This window comes from Melospiza melodia, chromosome 22, assembly GCF_035770615.1.
Source record: "Melospiza melodia melodia isolate bMelMel2 chromosome 22, bMelMel2.pri, whole genome shotgun sequence".
In the NCBI taxonomy this organism is placed as follows: Eukaryota; Metazoa; Chordata; class Aves; order Passeriformes; family Passerellidae; genus Melospiza; species Melospiza melodia.
This window is the reverse complement of record NC_086215.1, coordinates 4,479,378-4,493,294: the sequence shown is the minus strand read 5'-3', so window position 1 is coordinate 4,493,294 and position 13,917 is coordinate 4,479,378. Positions and strand designations below refer to the sequence as shown.

At 51.5% G+C, this 13,917-nt stretch overlaps 2 protein-coding genes across 16 annotated transcripts in view; both read right to left on the bottom strand.

The window, feature by feature from the left end:
- COL27A1 (collagen type XXVII alpha 1 chain) overlaps window positions 1-1,415 on the bottom strand; it is a 90,263-nt gene extending 88,848 nt beyond the window's left edge. For 3 of the 4 annotated variants that reach the window (XM_063174384.1, XM_063174386.1, XM_063174385.1), the window contains exon 1: window positions 392-484. In XM_063174384.1, the coding sequence (XP_063030454.1) occupies window positions 392-479 (88 nt within the window). In that variant the 5' untranslated portion in view covers window positions 480-484. Of the gene's footprint in view, window positions 1-391; window positions 485-1,224 lie in introns of those variants that run through there. The other variant, XM_063174387.1, reaches the window with a different exon arrangement.
- Window positions 1,416-1,679: 264 nt separating this feature from the next.
- CACNA1B (calcium voltage-gated channel subunit alpha1 B) overlaps window positions 1,680-13,917 on the bottom strand; it is a 325,706-nt gene continuing 313,468 nt past the window's right edge. For 10 of the 12 annotated variants that reach the window (XM_063174370.1, XM_063174374.1, XM_063174375.1 and 7 more), the window contains 3 exons: window positions 11,917-12,124; window positions 10,891-11,102; window positions 1,680-9,167 (listed from right to left, as the gene is read on the bottom strand). In XM_063174370.1, coding sequence (XP_063030440.1) covers window positions 8,640-9,167; window positions 10,891-11,102; window positions 11,917-12,124 — 948 coding nt within the window. In that variant the 3' untranslated portion in view covers window positions 1,680-8,639. The remainder of the gene's footprint in view (window positions 9,168-10,890; window positions 11,103-11,916; window positions 12,125-13,917) is intronic. The other 2 variants (XM_063174372.1, XM_063174381.1) reach the window with 2 other exon arrangements.

The window sequence follows — 13,917 nt, the reverse complement described above, 5'->3', positions numbered from 1 at the left end:
CCAACAGCTCACGGGGGACGCCTCTCTCTCGCCATGGGCAGAACCTTTTTGCCCCATAACATTTTTGGCCGGGAGGGGCACCTGGGGAGTCCCTTCCACCCGAACCGCCAGGAGCCGCCGCCGCATCCCCGGGGTTCCCGGCAGAGCCATTTCCCCTTTCCCCGCATCCTCCTGGGGGTCCAAGCCGAGCCCCCCATCCTGTCCCCGCTGATCCCGGGTGCCCCGGCCGAGCCCCCTCCCCTTTCCCCGTTCCCCCCTCGGCCGTGCCGGGCTCCCAGCGCATCCCTTGGGGACCGCCCGCATCGCATCCCTGCCCGGGATGTCCCCGCCGCCTCCCAGCCCCGCTGAGCCCCCCCGGGACCCCCCGGACCCCCCCGGCCGCCGGCCGTACCTGAGTCCAGCCCGGAGCCCGGCTCGGGGGCCGCCGGGCACAGGGAGAGGGCCCAGAGCAGCGCCAGCCCCAGCGCCCCGCCGCGCATCGCGCCCGCCGCATCCCGGCCCCGCCGCATCCCGGCCCGGCCCCGCCGCCGGGACAGGCCCGGGACAGGCACGGCCCCGGCCCCCGCCCCCGCCCCCGGGCCGGCCCCCGCCCTGCCCCGCACCGCCCGGGCCCGCATCGCCCCCTCCCCGAACCCCGCCGAGCCGGGGATGAGGGGTTTGGGGTTTGGGGTTTGGGGTTTGGGGTTTGGGGTTTGGGGTTTGGGGTCCGCCTTCCCCCCCCCCCCCACCCCGTGCGGGTGACAGACGGACGGACAGACAGACGGACACAGCCCAGACACGCACACGCGGCTGTGCCTCCAGGGACACCTCCGGGGGTTCTGCAGGGGTTGCTGACAGCCCCTCCTGCGCTGGTTTGCCCTCCGCAGGTAAAGGAGCCGTCCCACATCCTCCCATCCCCAAAAACTCACTGCGAGTGTTTCTCGGGGTGCTTCACCCCCACCCCCGGCCGTGCCCGGCTCCCCCTGGGGGTAGCGGCAAAGCAGCTCCTGCCCTGGCATTTTGGGGTGATTGAGGCTCCCCAGCGCTCCAGTGAGAGCTGGACTGGGCATAACCCCTCTGTCCTCAGGGTCTGGGCCAGTCCAGCCCCTTACTGGGACCACAGGGGTAAATCTGAGCCAGGCCAGGTCCTCCCCAGCCACACCACCCTCCCAATGGGAGATATTTGCAGCTCACCCCAAAAAAGAGAACCCCCAGCCCACAGCAGAGCCCCACAGCAGACCCCACCTGCTCAGCTCTCCAGTGTCCCCCATTTGTGTGACAAAGCCCTGGGTGCTCACAGATCCTCTGGGGGCTTTTGGCTCAGGTCCATAGGGAAGGCAGGCTCATTCCCAATCCATGATCATATTTTCCCTGCAGCAATCATGCAGAGACACAAAAGACTTGGGAACCTTCAGCAGGAGACAGGCAGCCAAACTGCAGCTGGACATCCCTGACAGAGAGCAGGAGATGCTCAGGAGTGACACCCAGCTGTCATTTTGCTGATGTGTGCCACACCGTGGCATTGGGAAAGAAATTCTGGAATCCCCACCTGAAATCCTGCTTGAGACATGAGCCAAGCTCAACGCCACCTCTCTGTGCCCCTTCCCAGGTGCTTCCCCTGGCACACTGGCTCGGCTTGCTGGGGAAATGAAGGTCAGAGACACTCCAGGAGCTTTTGCTTTGCCATGGAGAGGATTTTATTTGCCAAGAACACGTGACACAGGTTTGCCTTTCCTTCCAGAATCTCACTGATTGATTCCCTCGGCTGTGAGCATCTGTCCCAGCAGCACATGTCCCATCCCTTGGCACCCCACCCCTGGGGGACCTGTGGGACTCTGCCCTCTGCTCCTTGCACATCCCACCAGGTCTGGTTTAGGTGGATCACCTGCAGAACCAGGTCTGGTTTCCATGGATCACCTGCAGAATCAGGTCTGGTTTAGGTGGATCACCTGCAGAACCAGGTCTGGTTTTGGTGGATCACCTGCAGAACCAGGTCTTTCCAACACTCTCCAACCCATGAGGAGGAAAATCCCCTTGTCAGATTCCCAGGATTCCTGTGCCACAGTCCTCTCTCAGCTCAGCATCCTCTTTTTAACCACCCTCTCATCTGCTGTATCCAGTGACACAACCACATCCACGCCCTCCTCAGCCCTCGGAGAGAAAATTCAGGTTTCCACCCCTGTGGGTGTGCATGAGGAGCTGGACAAGGACCACACCTCCTCCTCCTCCTCTGTGTGTGCTGGGCAGAAAAAAAGGCTGCCAGAACCCGAGAAATAATGAAAACAGACACAGACAAAGCCAGGGCTGGGATATTCTGTTTCAGAGCAATGACAGAAAGTGGAGGTGAGGCTAAAATGAATAAACTCCCATTACTGATACTGTTTGCTTTGAATTAACAGCTCTGCTCCACCAGCTTGTTCCTGCCTCCCTCCTTGGGTGGAGGGGCTCCATTTTGGATTTCCATCCCTTCTCTCAGGGTTGGTTTGCTCAGATTTCTGTTCTCCTGCTGACTCACCCACCCCAAACTTCACTCCCAAATATCTGCACACCCTTCTCAGAGCCCTCAGTGCATGAATTGCTGCCATCCCTCAGTCCCCAAACCTTCCAGCATTTCTCTTACTGCTCTGCCCTTTAAATTCTCCCCAAGGGAATTCCCTGCTAGGGAGATGCTAAATTCCCAGTGACCCCTCCTCACTGGGATCCTATTAAAAACCTATGGTTGTAAAATAATCCTGCACACCCCAGTGACTTCAAACATAAAAGAAGACACAGAACAACCTTAACCCTGTCTTCACTTGACCCTGGGCAATTTAGTCCTTTTCAAGGGTCTCAAGTGACTTTTTTTTTTTTAATCAAAAATGCAAAATTTGCCTCTTCTCCAAAATATTTTGTAATGAGCTGAGTGACAGCGTTGAGTGGAGGTTTGTTATCACCATCAGGCACTTTGTGAAAACGGTGTTTTCACAGCCTGGAAAATATCAGGAGATCTGCTTAGGCTTGATAAAGAGGGATGAATACACTGGGATGAGTAATCTGTCACCTTGGAGGGGATGTAGGAGTCTGTGGGTGCTGTCTGAAATGTGGCTGGAATGAGGAATCGGCAGATGATCCCAGCTTTTCATGCTCCAGGGAATAAAAAAAGCCAAATTCCCTGAGCATCTTGAACTCAGGTGTGCCTGAATTTTCTGCATCCCAAGACAAATATTCCAGGGAATGACTTCAAGCCTTTTGAATCAGTGTTTTTTTTCTATTTTTTTCTGTTTCCCTAGAAAGTAGAAAAAGCCTGAAAATGCTACCCCCTAATGGCACAACCGGGTGTGGGGTGCTGGCCTAGGAAAAGCTGATCCAGGTTTTATCCACAGGGAATGAAGGGAATGGAAACTGTGTTGTCTCTGCTAGAAAGATGTGCCCCTTGGGGGGCAAACACTCTGACAGCAAAACCTTCCACCAGGAATGGGATGAGAAACAAAAATAAAGCCATTTTTGGGATTCAGCTGAACTCAAAGCCAGAGGTTCCAGCTGCAGCATCTCAGGTGTGGGAGTGTGGGATCAGGGACCCTGCCTGTTCCAGCTCCCTCAGCCCAGGGCTCAGGCAGGCCCTGGAGAAGCTGATGGATTCATTGCTGCCTTGCAGCCAAAGAGCAAAAGTGGAATAAGGAGAAGGAAAGGAAAAAATAAATTCTTTAAAAGGGCAGAGAGTCATCAAAAGGATTTTAGGATTTAAAAACTCATACGGGGTTGTAAAGTGGGTTTGGAGGTCTCTGTGATGCAGGTGTGAAGGGGAGAGGTGCTCCCCAAGCAGATTGCAGCTTCCCAGGTGGTTGTGGTGAAGCAAATCCTGCAGGGTATCCTCAGTGGTTGGGGTGGACACTGATTCCCAAATCCTCCACTTCAAACCTTCCCTTGGACCCTGCTCAGAAATCTCCATTTCATGTTTATTTGGGATATTTCAGAAAACAAAAATGCTACCCTTCAGTGTCATCCAGCCAAGAACCCCAAACCCAGCACAGACCAGGCTGCAAGCCAAGGAAGGTTCTCCTGCCCCAACCCTTGCTAACCATGAACTGTGTGACCTGAAGCCAAACATCTCCTTCCCAAGCTCCAGCCTGACCTGGAGATCAGGGGCTTGAGGACGCTTTCCTTTCATTCCACACCAAATCTCAGGTGGGACCTTGGGTGGTCTCATCACAGAAAAGACAACAAAAGAGAGAAGAGTCAAGACCTCGTGCTCTAAAAAGTTCTCTACAGCATCCAAGAATTTCTGGAGTCCTTGGTGTTGTGTGACACCACAAGACCCTGAGAAGGAGGAACACAGTGGATTTCTGTCCCTGGAAAGGAGTGAGGGGGGATTCTCCAGTTATACAGAGAAATGAGAAGTTCTTTCCTTCTGTCCCAACAGCCCTTGGGTTTTTCTACTCAGTGCAAGCCTTGGAAGTACAAACTTCCAATTAATTCCACAAGTATGATTAAGATTAACTCTGTTTTCTCCAGGTGCTGCAGCAGGGCCTGTAACAGACTCTGACACCAATCCAGCCCCTCAGGCTGCTGACTTCTGAGGGAGCCCTAGGAACACCTGCAGGGAGTGGGGCCAGGGTTCAGTCAGGATTAGAGCCAAAGGAAGCCACACATGAAACAGTCTGGGTTGGGTTTAGGGTTATACCCTTGAAAGGTCCTTGAGGCCAACCCTTCTGGGACGAGCAGGGGCACCTTCTGCTTGTCCAGAGCCACATCCAACCTGACCTGGAATGCTTCCAGGGATGGGGCATCCACAGCTCCTCTGGGCAACCTGTGCCAGCGTTTTACGGGAGAAACTTCCCTCTGTTAAAAGCCTGGCAGGAATCAATCCCTTCTGGGGGATTTTAACCCTCAGCTTTACAGTTCTGCTGCCTGTTGGACTCCAAGAACTGCGATCTCCATGCTGGATCCACACCACAAATTTCCAAACAGCTCCCTACTCAAACCAAGCATCTGTGAAGCCTCTATGGACAAAAAAAAACCCCACAGATGTGGCCAATTCCTGGCAAAATGCCAGTGTGGAATGCAGTTTCTCCCGGGCTGTCACTCCTGGAGGTGGGCAAGCCCTCGGGGCCGGCCCTCGGCGCCTCCCGCTCAGCAGGCACACCGCACACACCGTCTGGGAATTGCTCAGGTTGGTTTTTTTTTGCTAAGTTTTTATTTTAATTCAAGGACTTTGCTTCATACAAAATGGAATTGTAGAAACAACTGCAGAATTCAAAGTTTGGCTGATAAATATTACTCAGGCAGCAAACTAGGCAATCACAGAACCTTTTTTTTTTTCTCAATTTTTTTCTCCCTTATTTTTTTTTTGGGTAAAGTTCCACTTGTGTTGCATGGTTGGAACTTTGATCGTTTTTCACACTGTTTTTTAAATATAAAGTTTTGCAACAAACCCCCAAATTTATATCAAATATAATTAAAAATTAACAACTGATGAATACATTGTATCAAAAAAGTACGAAGATAAACATTTTCCATGCACATACTTTTTATAGATATGTATATATGTATATATATTACATGCAAACATTACTTATTCAAAGTACAGCCACTACGAGACTGGTTCTGGATGCAGAAAACTGATCGGTGCAATTCAAGTTTGGCAACTCACTATGAGGATTCTTGGAAAGATGGAGAGACAGCAGAGAGGCTGTAAAAAAATGTCAGGAAAGGGTTATGGATAATTGTGGTCAGGCTTGTCTGTCACTGTCATCGACCCCTACGAGGCGGGTGGAGGATTTGGACAACTTGAGATTCTTCTTCGTGTTCTGCCTATGAATTGGGGTGACCCAAAGCTGTGTTAGTGCAGGGCTGGGGGGTTGAGGATGGAAAATGGGAGAGGAAAAGGGGGAAAAGACAGAATTATTCCGTACAGAAAGACATCTCTGTTGCTTTCCAGTGTGGGTACAGTGTTTGCATGCACGGGCAGAGAGATGGTGTTGTCCCTTCCCCTCGACTTCCTGGAGTAAAATAGGAACGTTCCCTTGGAAAATTTCAAATAAGGTGTTTGTGCCTTCATTTCAGGAAAATGTATAAAACATTTGGTCACAATCGCGCTGAAGCCTGAAACAGGAAAATCCAGCAGCTAAAGCTAGAGATGGATGAAGGTCTTGGAGTGGTGGTGGGGTGGGTGTGTGTCCGGACGTGTCATCTGGTTGCATAGCCCTCCGTTTGGGAATGCCAGGAATGCCAGCCGTGACCTCTGGCTACCACACTGCCTTTATTCCGAGTGCACACGAGTACAGAGACAGAGATACAGACAGGAGTTATCCTTTAGCAGAATCCAGGGATGAGATCGGCCAGAGATTGCTACTGAACAGAACGAAATTAAAACAAAACACCGGAGGGAACAAAACCGGGTTGAGTTTCCTCAAGAGAAGAGCTACAGGAGATGTGAAGAACCACCCTAGAGCAGACTGCTCCTGCCTGAGGCTGACAGACTTTGCTGAGAGCATGAGAGACCTCCTGAGCATTTTGGTGGTATCTGATCCCCTCCAAGCAACCCAGGGACGGAAACAGATCGCCAGGGCCAGTGGGATTTCCACCCACCCCGTGCGACTGCCGCGCCTGGCGAAGTTCCACAGGTCTGGGGCCTGGTAGATCCTCTGAAAAAATTCACCTCTCCAACCCTATCCTCTATCCTAGCGGCGCTTTTAGGGATGTGCTCAGCACCTCCCACCCTTCCTCCTTTCACCTTTTAACCTCTCCACATCCTCTGGCTGCCCTGTGCCCCAAACCAGCCCGACAAGGGCTCAGCAGAGCCCTGGGCAGGAGGTCCTGGCCGGGCTTTGCCCCCAGCCTCCCTCCCCGCCAGCACAGCGTGTTTGCCCTTTTCCCAGGCTCACAGTGCAGGAATCCACACGGGCACAAAAGAAAGAAACCAGCCAACACAAAAGTCGTTGCAAGAACGCAGAAATCTCATCCCTGAGAATCAGAGTTAGAGGTTTGGATTATTATTATTATTATCATCATCACTTTTTTTTTTAAACCTTCTCCTATCAGGCAATAAAAACAACTCACTCCAACTGCCCTCCACACCAGTGATGCATGGCCAGAGCTCTCTCAGCTGGCCTGTGGGAGATGCTGCTCCTCCTGCAGGAGCACCCCTGCAGATGCTGCCCTTTCCCACCTGCATTTCCTCCACTGGGCAATGAGACAAGGCCGGCTTTGTTTGCTGCAATCACTCCCCTCTCACCCATAAAAGTATATCTATATATATATATATATTTATATTTCTATATTCTAACCAAAAATAAAATAAAATAAAATAAAAGGCCAACCAAACCCAAACCAAGCCCAAAGCACGTTTGCCTTCCCCACTGGAAGCTCCCAGCCTGGGGCACAGTGCCCCCAGGGCCCCTCCAGGCTCCGGCTGCTCGGCCCCACACCCTCTGCCCTCCCCACGCTCGCCCAAGCTCTGATGCCTCGAAGCAAGAGGTTGCATCGTCACTGTGAAAGATTTCAAAGGTTAGGCACTTAGTAGTGAACAACTGGAGCATTCGGTAGAAACGGTGGGACCTGGAATGACAATTGGACTAATTCTCTACAGAAAGAGGAAATTTTTTTCTTTTTTTTTTTTTTGGTTTTTTTTTTACTGTACAATTTACAAAAATGCACACAATGAAAAGTTAAAGTTCTATCTAATAGCTTGATATAAAACCAATAACATTTCTTCTTCTCAACCCTACGCTTTTTTTTTCCTCTTTTTGTTTGGGTTGTTCTTTTTTTGTGGACTTTTTTTTTTTAAGTTGTTTTTTGCTAAATCAAGCTTATATTGTAAACAAGACAAAACAGTGAGGGTGTGTTGCAGTCAACAGGAGAGAGGGATGGATTGAAAAGTCTCAGCAGCAAGGAAACAGTCCTTACAAAGGAGCTCTCTTGTGGCTTTACCGTGTGTCAGTGTGAAGGACCCAATGTGGTGAGTGACATTAGAGACCCCCAGGGCAGTGGTGTCACAGCAGGGTCAGCTCGGGGGTGGCACCAGCTCTGCCCTAAAGGATTGCAGTGGCTGAACATCAAGTCCCAAAGGACTGTCCTTTGTTCTGGGCTGTGTTTCTCCTCTCCCAGTTTCTTGGGTGCATCTCTTCCTTCTCAGCGCTCAACGAGACAAAACGCGGCGGGTGCGCGTTGTTCGCGCGAGTCCCTTTGCGACCCCCGGCTCCCACCCTGGCAGGGGGGAATTATGATGGTAAATTAATTAAGAAATAGCCCAACAAAACTGCGCCAATCATGAGAAGGACCCACAGTTCTGCTTTTCCACCGTGGAAGGTGAGGATCGCTCTTCTCCCGGCTCCTGGCCTCCGCGGCCGGGTTGGCGCCTGGTGCGTGTCTCGGGACTAGACAAGGCAGTGGGGAGGGGGCAGTGAGGGATGTGCTCCTCTCGCTGCCTTCCCCAGAAGGAGGGAACCTTCTTCCTCCATCTGTCTAGTGCAAAACAAAAACAAATCAAAAAGGAAAAAAACTAAAGAACAACAGAGGAGAGAGAGGCTGCAGGGGCATCTCCGGCCCCAGGCGCTGAGCAGTCCTCAGGGCTGCCCCGCTGGCCACCTCTGGCCCTGGGCCCCCACGGGAGCTCCCAGCCCTCCAGATGATAAAACTCATCCTTATTAAACACGCACACCTCGCAGGGTTCCGCCGAGCCGCTAGCACCAGTCATCCTCATCGGCTTCGTGGTAGTAACTGCGTCCTCTGGCGCCGGGGCCCGTGTTGAGCCCCAGCGTGTAGTGGTACCCGTTGGGCACGCGGCGGATTTGGTGCGACTGCGAGGTCAGCGAGGAGACGTAGGAAGTCCTTGAGGAGCGGCCCGAGTTGGTGGCCACGGCCTCCTCGAAGGTGAGCGTGTCCTCGGGCGCGGCGCGCTGTGGGCTGTCGGCGGCATCGTCGCGGTGGCCCAGGTAGGGGTCGGAGCCGATGCGGGCCACGGCGGGCGGGGGCGGCTGCTGCTCCCCCCGCAGCAGCGCGTTGTGCTCGGACAGCCCGCGGCTCAGGCGGCCCGGGGAGAACGTGGGGGTTTGGAAAGTGGTGAAGTGCACGGGCGAGGAGTTAGCGGTCTTGTAAGTGATGCTGGGGCGTGGGGTCAGTGGAGTCTGTGGGAGCTGCCTCCGACCCCGGCAGGGGGTACTAGCACCAGATGTCGACAGCAAGGGGCTCCCATTAACTGAACCACTGCCCTACATCAAAATTGGAACAGAGCAAATCAAAAAATAAAAAAAGGGAAACACCGGACAAACACAAAGGCAGGCAGGTATCAAACAGAAGGTGAAGCAACAGAAGGCGGAGACGAGTCACAAGAGGAAAGAAAAGCAAAAAAAGAGAGAGTTTAGACAAGCACAGTCGGGGCGGGAGGTTCTCGAGAGATAATTCAACACGAGATGTGAAGAGCTGGAGAGTTCAAGTCTGGGAGCAGTAGGAACAGAGAGGGGCAGAGCATCGGTAGGACGCAAACTGGCACACGGCTCCAACAGAGGGGACACTGCCCAGGGGAGGCACCCACAGCATACAGGGCTCGACATGCGCCTTACCTGGCCTGGGAGCAGCTCAAAAACCTGAGTTATCGGGGATTTTTATGGATTATTGTTGGTTTTTTTACAGTTTTGCTTTGGGGTGGGTTTGTGCAGAACTTCACCCTACAATTGTGCGTGTTGGGTTTGTGGGAGATGACCCTGCCCACAGGAGGGGGGTGGAAAGAGATGAGCTTTAAGGCCCCCTCCAAATCAAACCATTTTAGGACTCCATTAACCTATTTCTGTTGCCAAAACTGGATTATGGGTTACTATTATTATTATTATTATTATTATTATTATTATTATTATTATTATTATTATTATTATTATTATTACTATGTTATTATTCTTATGGATTCTGCATGGAAGGAGGGTCTGGGTGACTGTTTTTTGCAAGTTGGGAACGAAATGCCTTTGGATTAAATAGCCAATTTCTGAAAAAATAACAACCAAAAGCTTTTTGGACAGGCTTTAACAAGTCCCTTTAACAGAAATGCATTCACATTCTTCTCTTTAATATTATACATTTGATTTTGGAGTGGTAGAAGGGTCTGGCAGCTTCCTGGGTTACTAATAATGTCTTGTGAGAGTGAACTAAGCTGCAGTAATTTACACAAATGCCATGAGTGAGAGGAAAGGGCCTGTCTTCCCATTTCTGTTTACATTCTCCTAAAGCAGGACATGAGTGCATTGAACAATCCCCCAGCCTTTCCCAACCTAACATTTTGAGACCAGACCTTTAAGTTTTAAAGAGCACCTTTTCCTTCCTATCAACTCGTCAGGCTGTCAGTCACTGCTTGCTCTGCCCTGCCTGGCTCTCCCAGTGACCAGGAACATTCCAGCATCATGAGGAAGCTGTCCAGCTTCTCCCAAGGGCCTGAGCACCTCACAATTACAAAAGGAAAACTAAATTTTAGCCTGGAGAAGAGGAAGCTCAGGGAGGAACCTTTTGGTTTCTCTAACTCCCTGACAGAAGCATGGAGCTGGGTGGGGGTCAGGCTCTGCTCCCATGTAAGAGGAAACAAACAGCCTCAAGTTGTGCCAGGGGAGGTTCAGGTTGGACATCAGCAGGAATTTCTTCCTGGAAAGGGTGGACAGGCATAATAATGGGCTGCCTAGGGAGGTTTGGAGTTCCCATCCCCAGAGATGTCCAAGGAAGGCCTGGACATGGCACTGTGGGCTGGTGACAAGGTGGGGATTTGGCACAGCTTGGACTTGGAGGATTTTTCCAGCCTTGGTGTGAGGCTCCAAGCAGGACCCCTATGGCTTTATCTGCAACTGCCTGACCTTCCTTGCCCTTTCCACCTCCTCTAATTTAAACAAAACATGGCAAAGGTGCACAAACCCCTGGCAGAGCTCAGGGCTGTTTCCCCACGCTGCCTCTCCTCACCTGTCTGTGTGGGCCGTGCTCTGGGCCCCCGTTGGGCGAGGTGGGCCTGCTCTGGTCAGCAGATTTGGGCTGGGCACGGTCCCGGCTGCCGTAGCGGTCGCAGGAGTAGAAGCGTTGCTTTTCGGAGGAGGAGGAGGAGTGCTGCTTCCTCTCCTGGGAGCGACCACGCTCCTGCTTCTTGTCCTTGGAAGAAGACTCTCCAGACTGGGCTACTGAAAGGAGAACGTTGGGTAGGGGGTCACCAGTGTGTTAAGACATAAACTTTAAAGAATTTAGAGATTTTAGAGGAGCTAAGATTTTAGTTAGAGATAAGCTTTATTGGAGTTAATTAAAATAAATGGGTAGGTCTTGATGGAGTTAAGAGTTAGTAGTTAACTAATAATTGATTGCTTGTGAACACAATGTTTGACTAGCTGGGTTTATAATGAAGAATATAGAAACTGATAAATAGCATTTAGGAACATAAGACAATTGTGGCGTTCTCTGTTCTGAAACCAAGTGAAGATGGGGAGTAGGAGTCTTACCAAGGGTTCATTTGTCATATTTGCATTGAAAAGAGGAACAGCAGCTGCCTCTTCTTCCACTGGATCTTCAGAGGAAGAATACATCCTTCTCTACAGATTCCCCTTGCTACAACAGAACCACCCCTGACACTGCAGGAGGGCTGCAGCCACAATTCCAATGGCGCTGCCACCAACACCCTGACCCACAGGGTGTCAGGTTGGGTTCTGACTCTGTCAGTGTTGTTCTGGTGTACTGCATTGTTTATTTTATCCTTTTATTTTTTTCTTCCCTATTAAAGAACTGTTATTTTCTGCTCCTGTATTTTTGCCTGAGAGCCCCTTAATTTAAAATTTATAGCAATTCGGAGGGGTGGGGAGGGATTACATTTCCCATTTCAGGGGAGGCTCCTGCCTTCCTTAGCAGACACTTGTCTTTCCAAACCAAGACAGTTTTCTACAAGAATGCAAACATCAGAAGGCTCAGAAAAATCTTTGAAAATCAGGGTGACAGCAAATCACTCACCAGCTTGTCCATCAGCCATGTGATGGGCGGCCCTATCCAAGGACTTCTGCTTCTTCTCCTTGCGCCGGTGGCAGCGGTGGTGGTGGTGGTGGTGGCCCTGCTCTGGTGGCATGCGCTCCAGGGAGTACTCGTAGAGGTGCATGGCGTGAGGACGCTGCGGGGCCAGCGTGGAGACCGAGCGCTTCATGGGGCTGGTGTCCGGGATGGGCTGCGGGGAACACGGAGCGACACGGAGCGCGGTGAGGGAAGGAGCCGCGCCCCGCTGGGCCGCCTGCTTCCCAGCATGGAGGGGGTTAAACAGCCAGAGAAAGGGGCAAGGAGGGCAAGGAGAGAAATGGTTAATTGGAGACAAACTGGAGTGGGAAGGAGGGTTTGTGGGATGTGGATTGAGTGTGAAATTTGGGGAGGGAACAGGATCTCCCAGTGCCAATCCATGGGGAGCACACACAGGCAGCACTGCACAGCACACCCAGCGGGGAGCTCAGCAGGGACACGGGGCAGAGCAGCAGCCAAGCACCTCACAAGGGGAATTTTTCAACACCAGGGGCACCCACAGCTGCTCCAGGGCCTGCATCCCAAAGCAGCTCCAGAGAGGAAAGCAGGTAGCATTGCTGAGCACCACACAGAGGGGGAGAAAAATCAGGAATCAGGGGAGGTACAGGCCAAGCCACCAGGAAACTCCTTCTACTTCCCTGCAGTGAACACAACTCCCATCAAACATTTAAACTTCTCTTGTCCCATCATCACTCCCTGAAGCCCTTTGCCTGGGGCAAGGATAGTGTGTACATCCTGCAATCCCACCAGGACATCTCCAGAAAGGAATACCTGGGTTTGCTATTGCTGTTTTTAAAACATTTGTGTCCAAACATCTGGGCACTGAGAGCTGTAACAGCACTGCTGGACACCCTCCCTGTGCCAGGGGCAGCTCCAGACCCTGTTCCCTTCCCTTTAGGTACAAAACCTGACAAAGGTTCTGCAGAGCCCCAGACAAGTGTCCTGCAGGACAGCTCCTCTCACAGCCTCTACCCAGGGATAAAGCTCAGAAAACAGGGACAATTCCCACATTCCCTTCTCTGCTGGCCTCTGGCTGGCTCTGTGTGGAGACAACAGCTCATCCATCCTCTGGATGCTTCCCTGGGTCTGTCACTGCACCCCAGCCGTGTGCCAGAGGAGAGATCTCAGAGCACAGTGTTCCAGCTTGACAGTGAAATTCAGGATGTTCCCCAGTCCCTCAGCCTTACACTTGTTCGAATTCCCAATCCAATAACTCCCTCCAACACCAGCTCTCAGGGAACATTTACCCTGCTCACTGTAACCTTTCCTAAGACCTCTGTATTATTTTTCCTGTCTGCTCTCTTTTGTTTGCTTATCCTGAAATCCAGATCTCTGCTTCCCTTGTGATATTTACCCAAGGCAAAGCCAATGGTTTCATAGTTCTGCTCGTTATTTTAAGTGGAAAAACCACTCTCCCTCCCCTTGAGGGCGGATTTTCCTGGGTGTAAAGGCACCACTGGCCAGTCACCCACATTTTGGTGCTTCCCACTGAAGGGCAGTTGGGATCCTGGTGCTGGAAGGTTTATCAGAGGCACAAGGCTGGGATGAGGGAGCCCAGAGCCCAGCAGAGCTTTTGGTGTGGCTCTGGAAGCACCAATTCCATCAGCAGGACCATGTTAATGTCACCTCTTGTGGCCCTCATCTGTGTGGACAAGAAATTATACTCAGGAGCTTCCTATCTGTCCTTGTTTAGTGCTGAGCCTGCATCTGGAGGAAGGAAGGAGGGCTGTAAACTAGACAGTCTGATAGGCAAAAATGTGGGAAGTGAAAGTATTTCCCACTAAGAAACACATCCAGATTTTCAAAATCCATACGGGGCTGCCAGAAAGAAAGCAACAGAAAAAAACCAACCAACCAACCAAAACCAAAACAAACCAAAACAAAAAAAAAAACAAACAAAAACAAACAAACAAAAAAAAACAAACAAAAAGAAAAAAACAAAAAGAA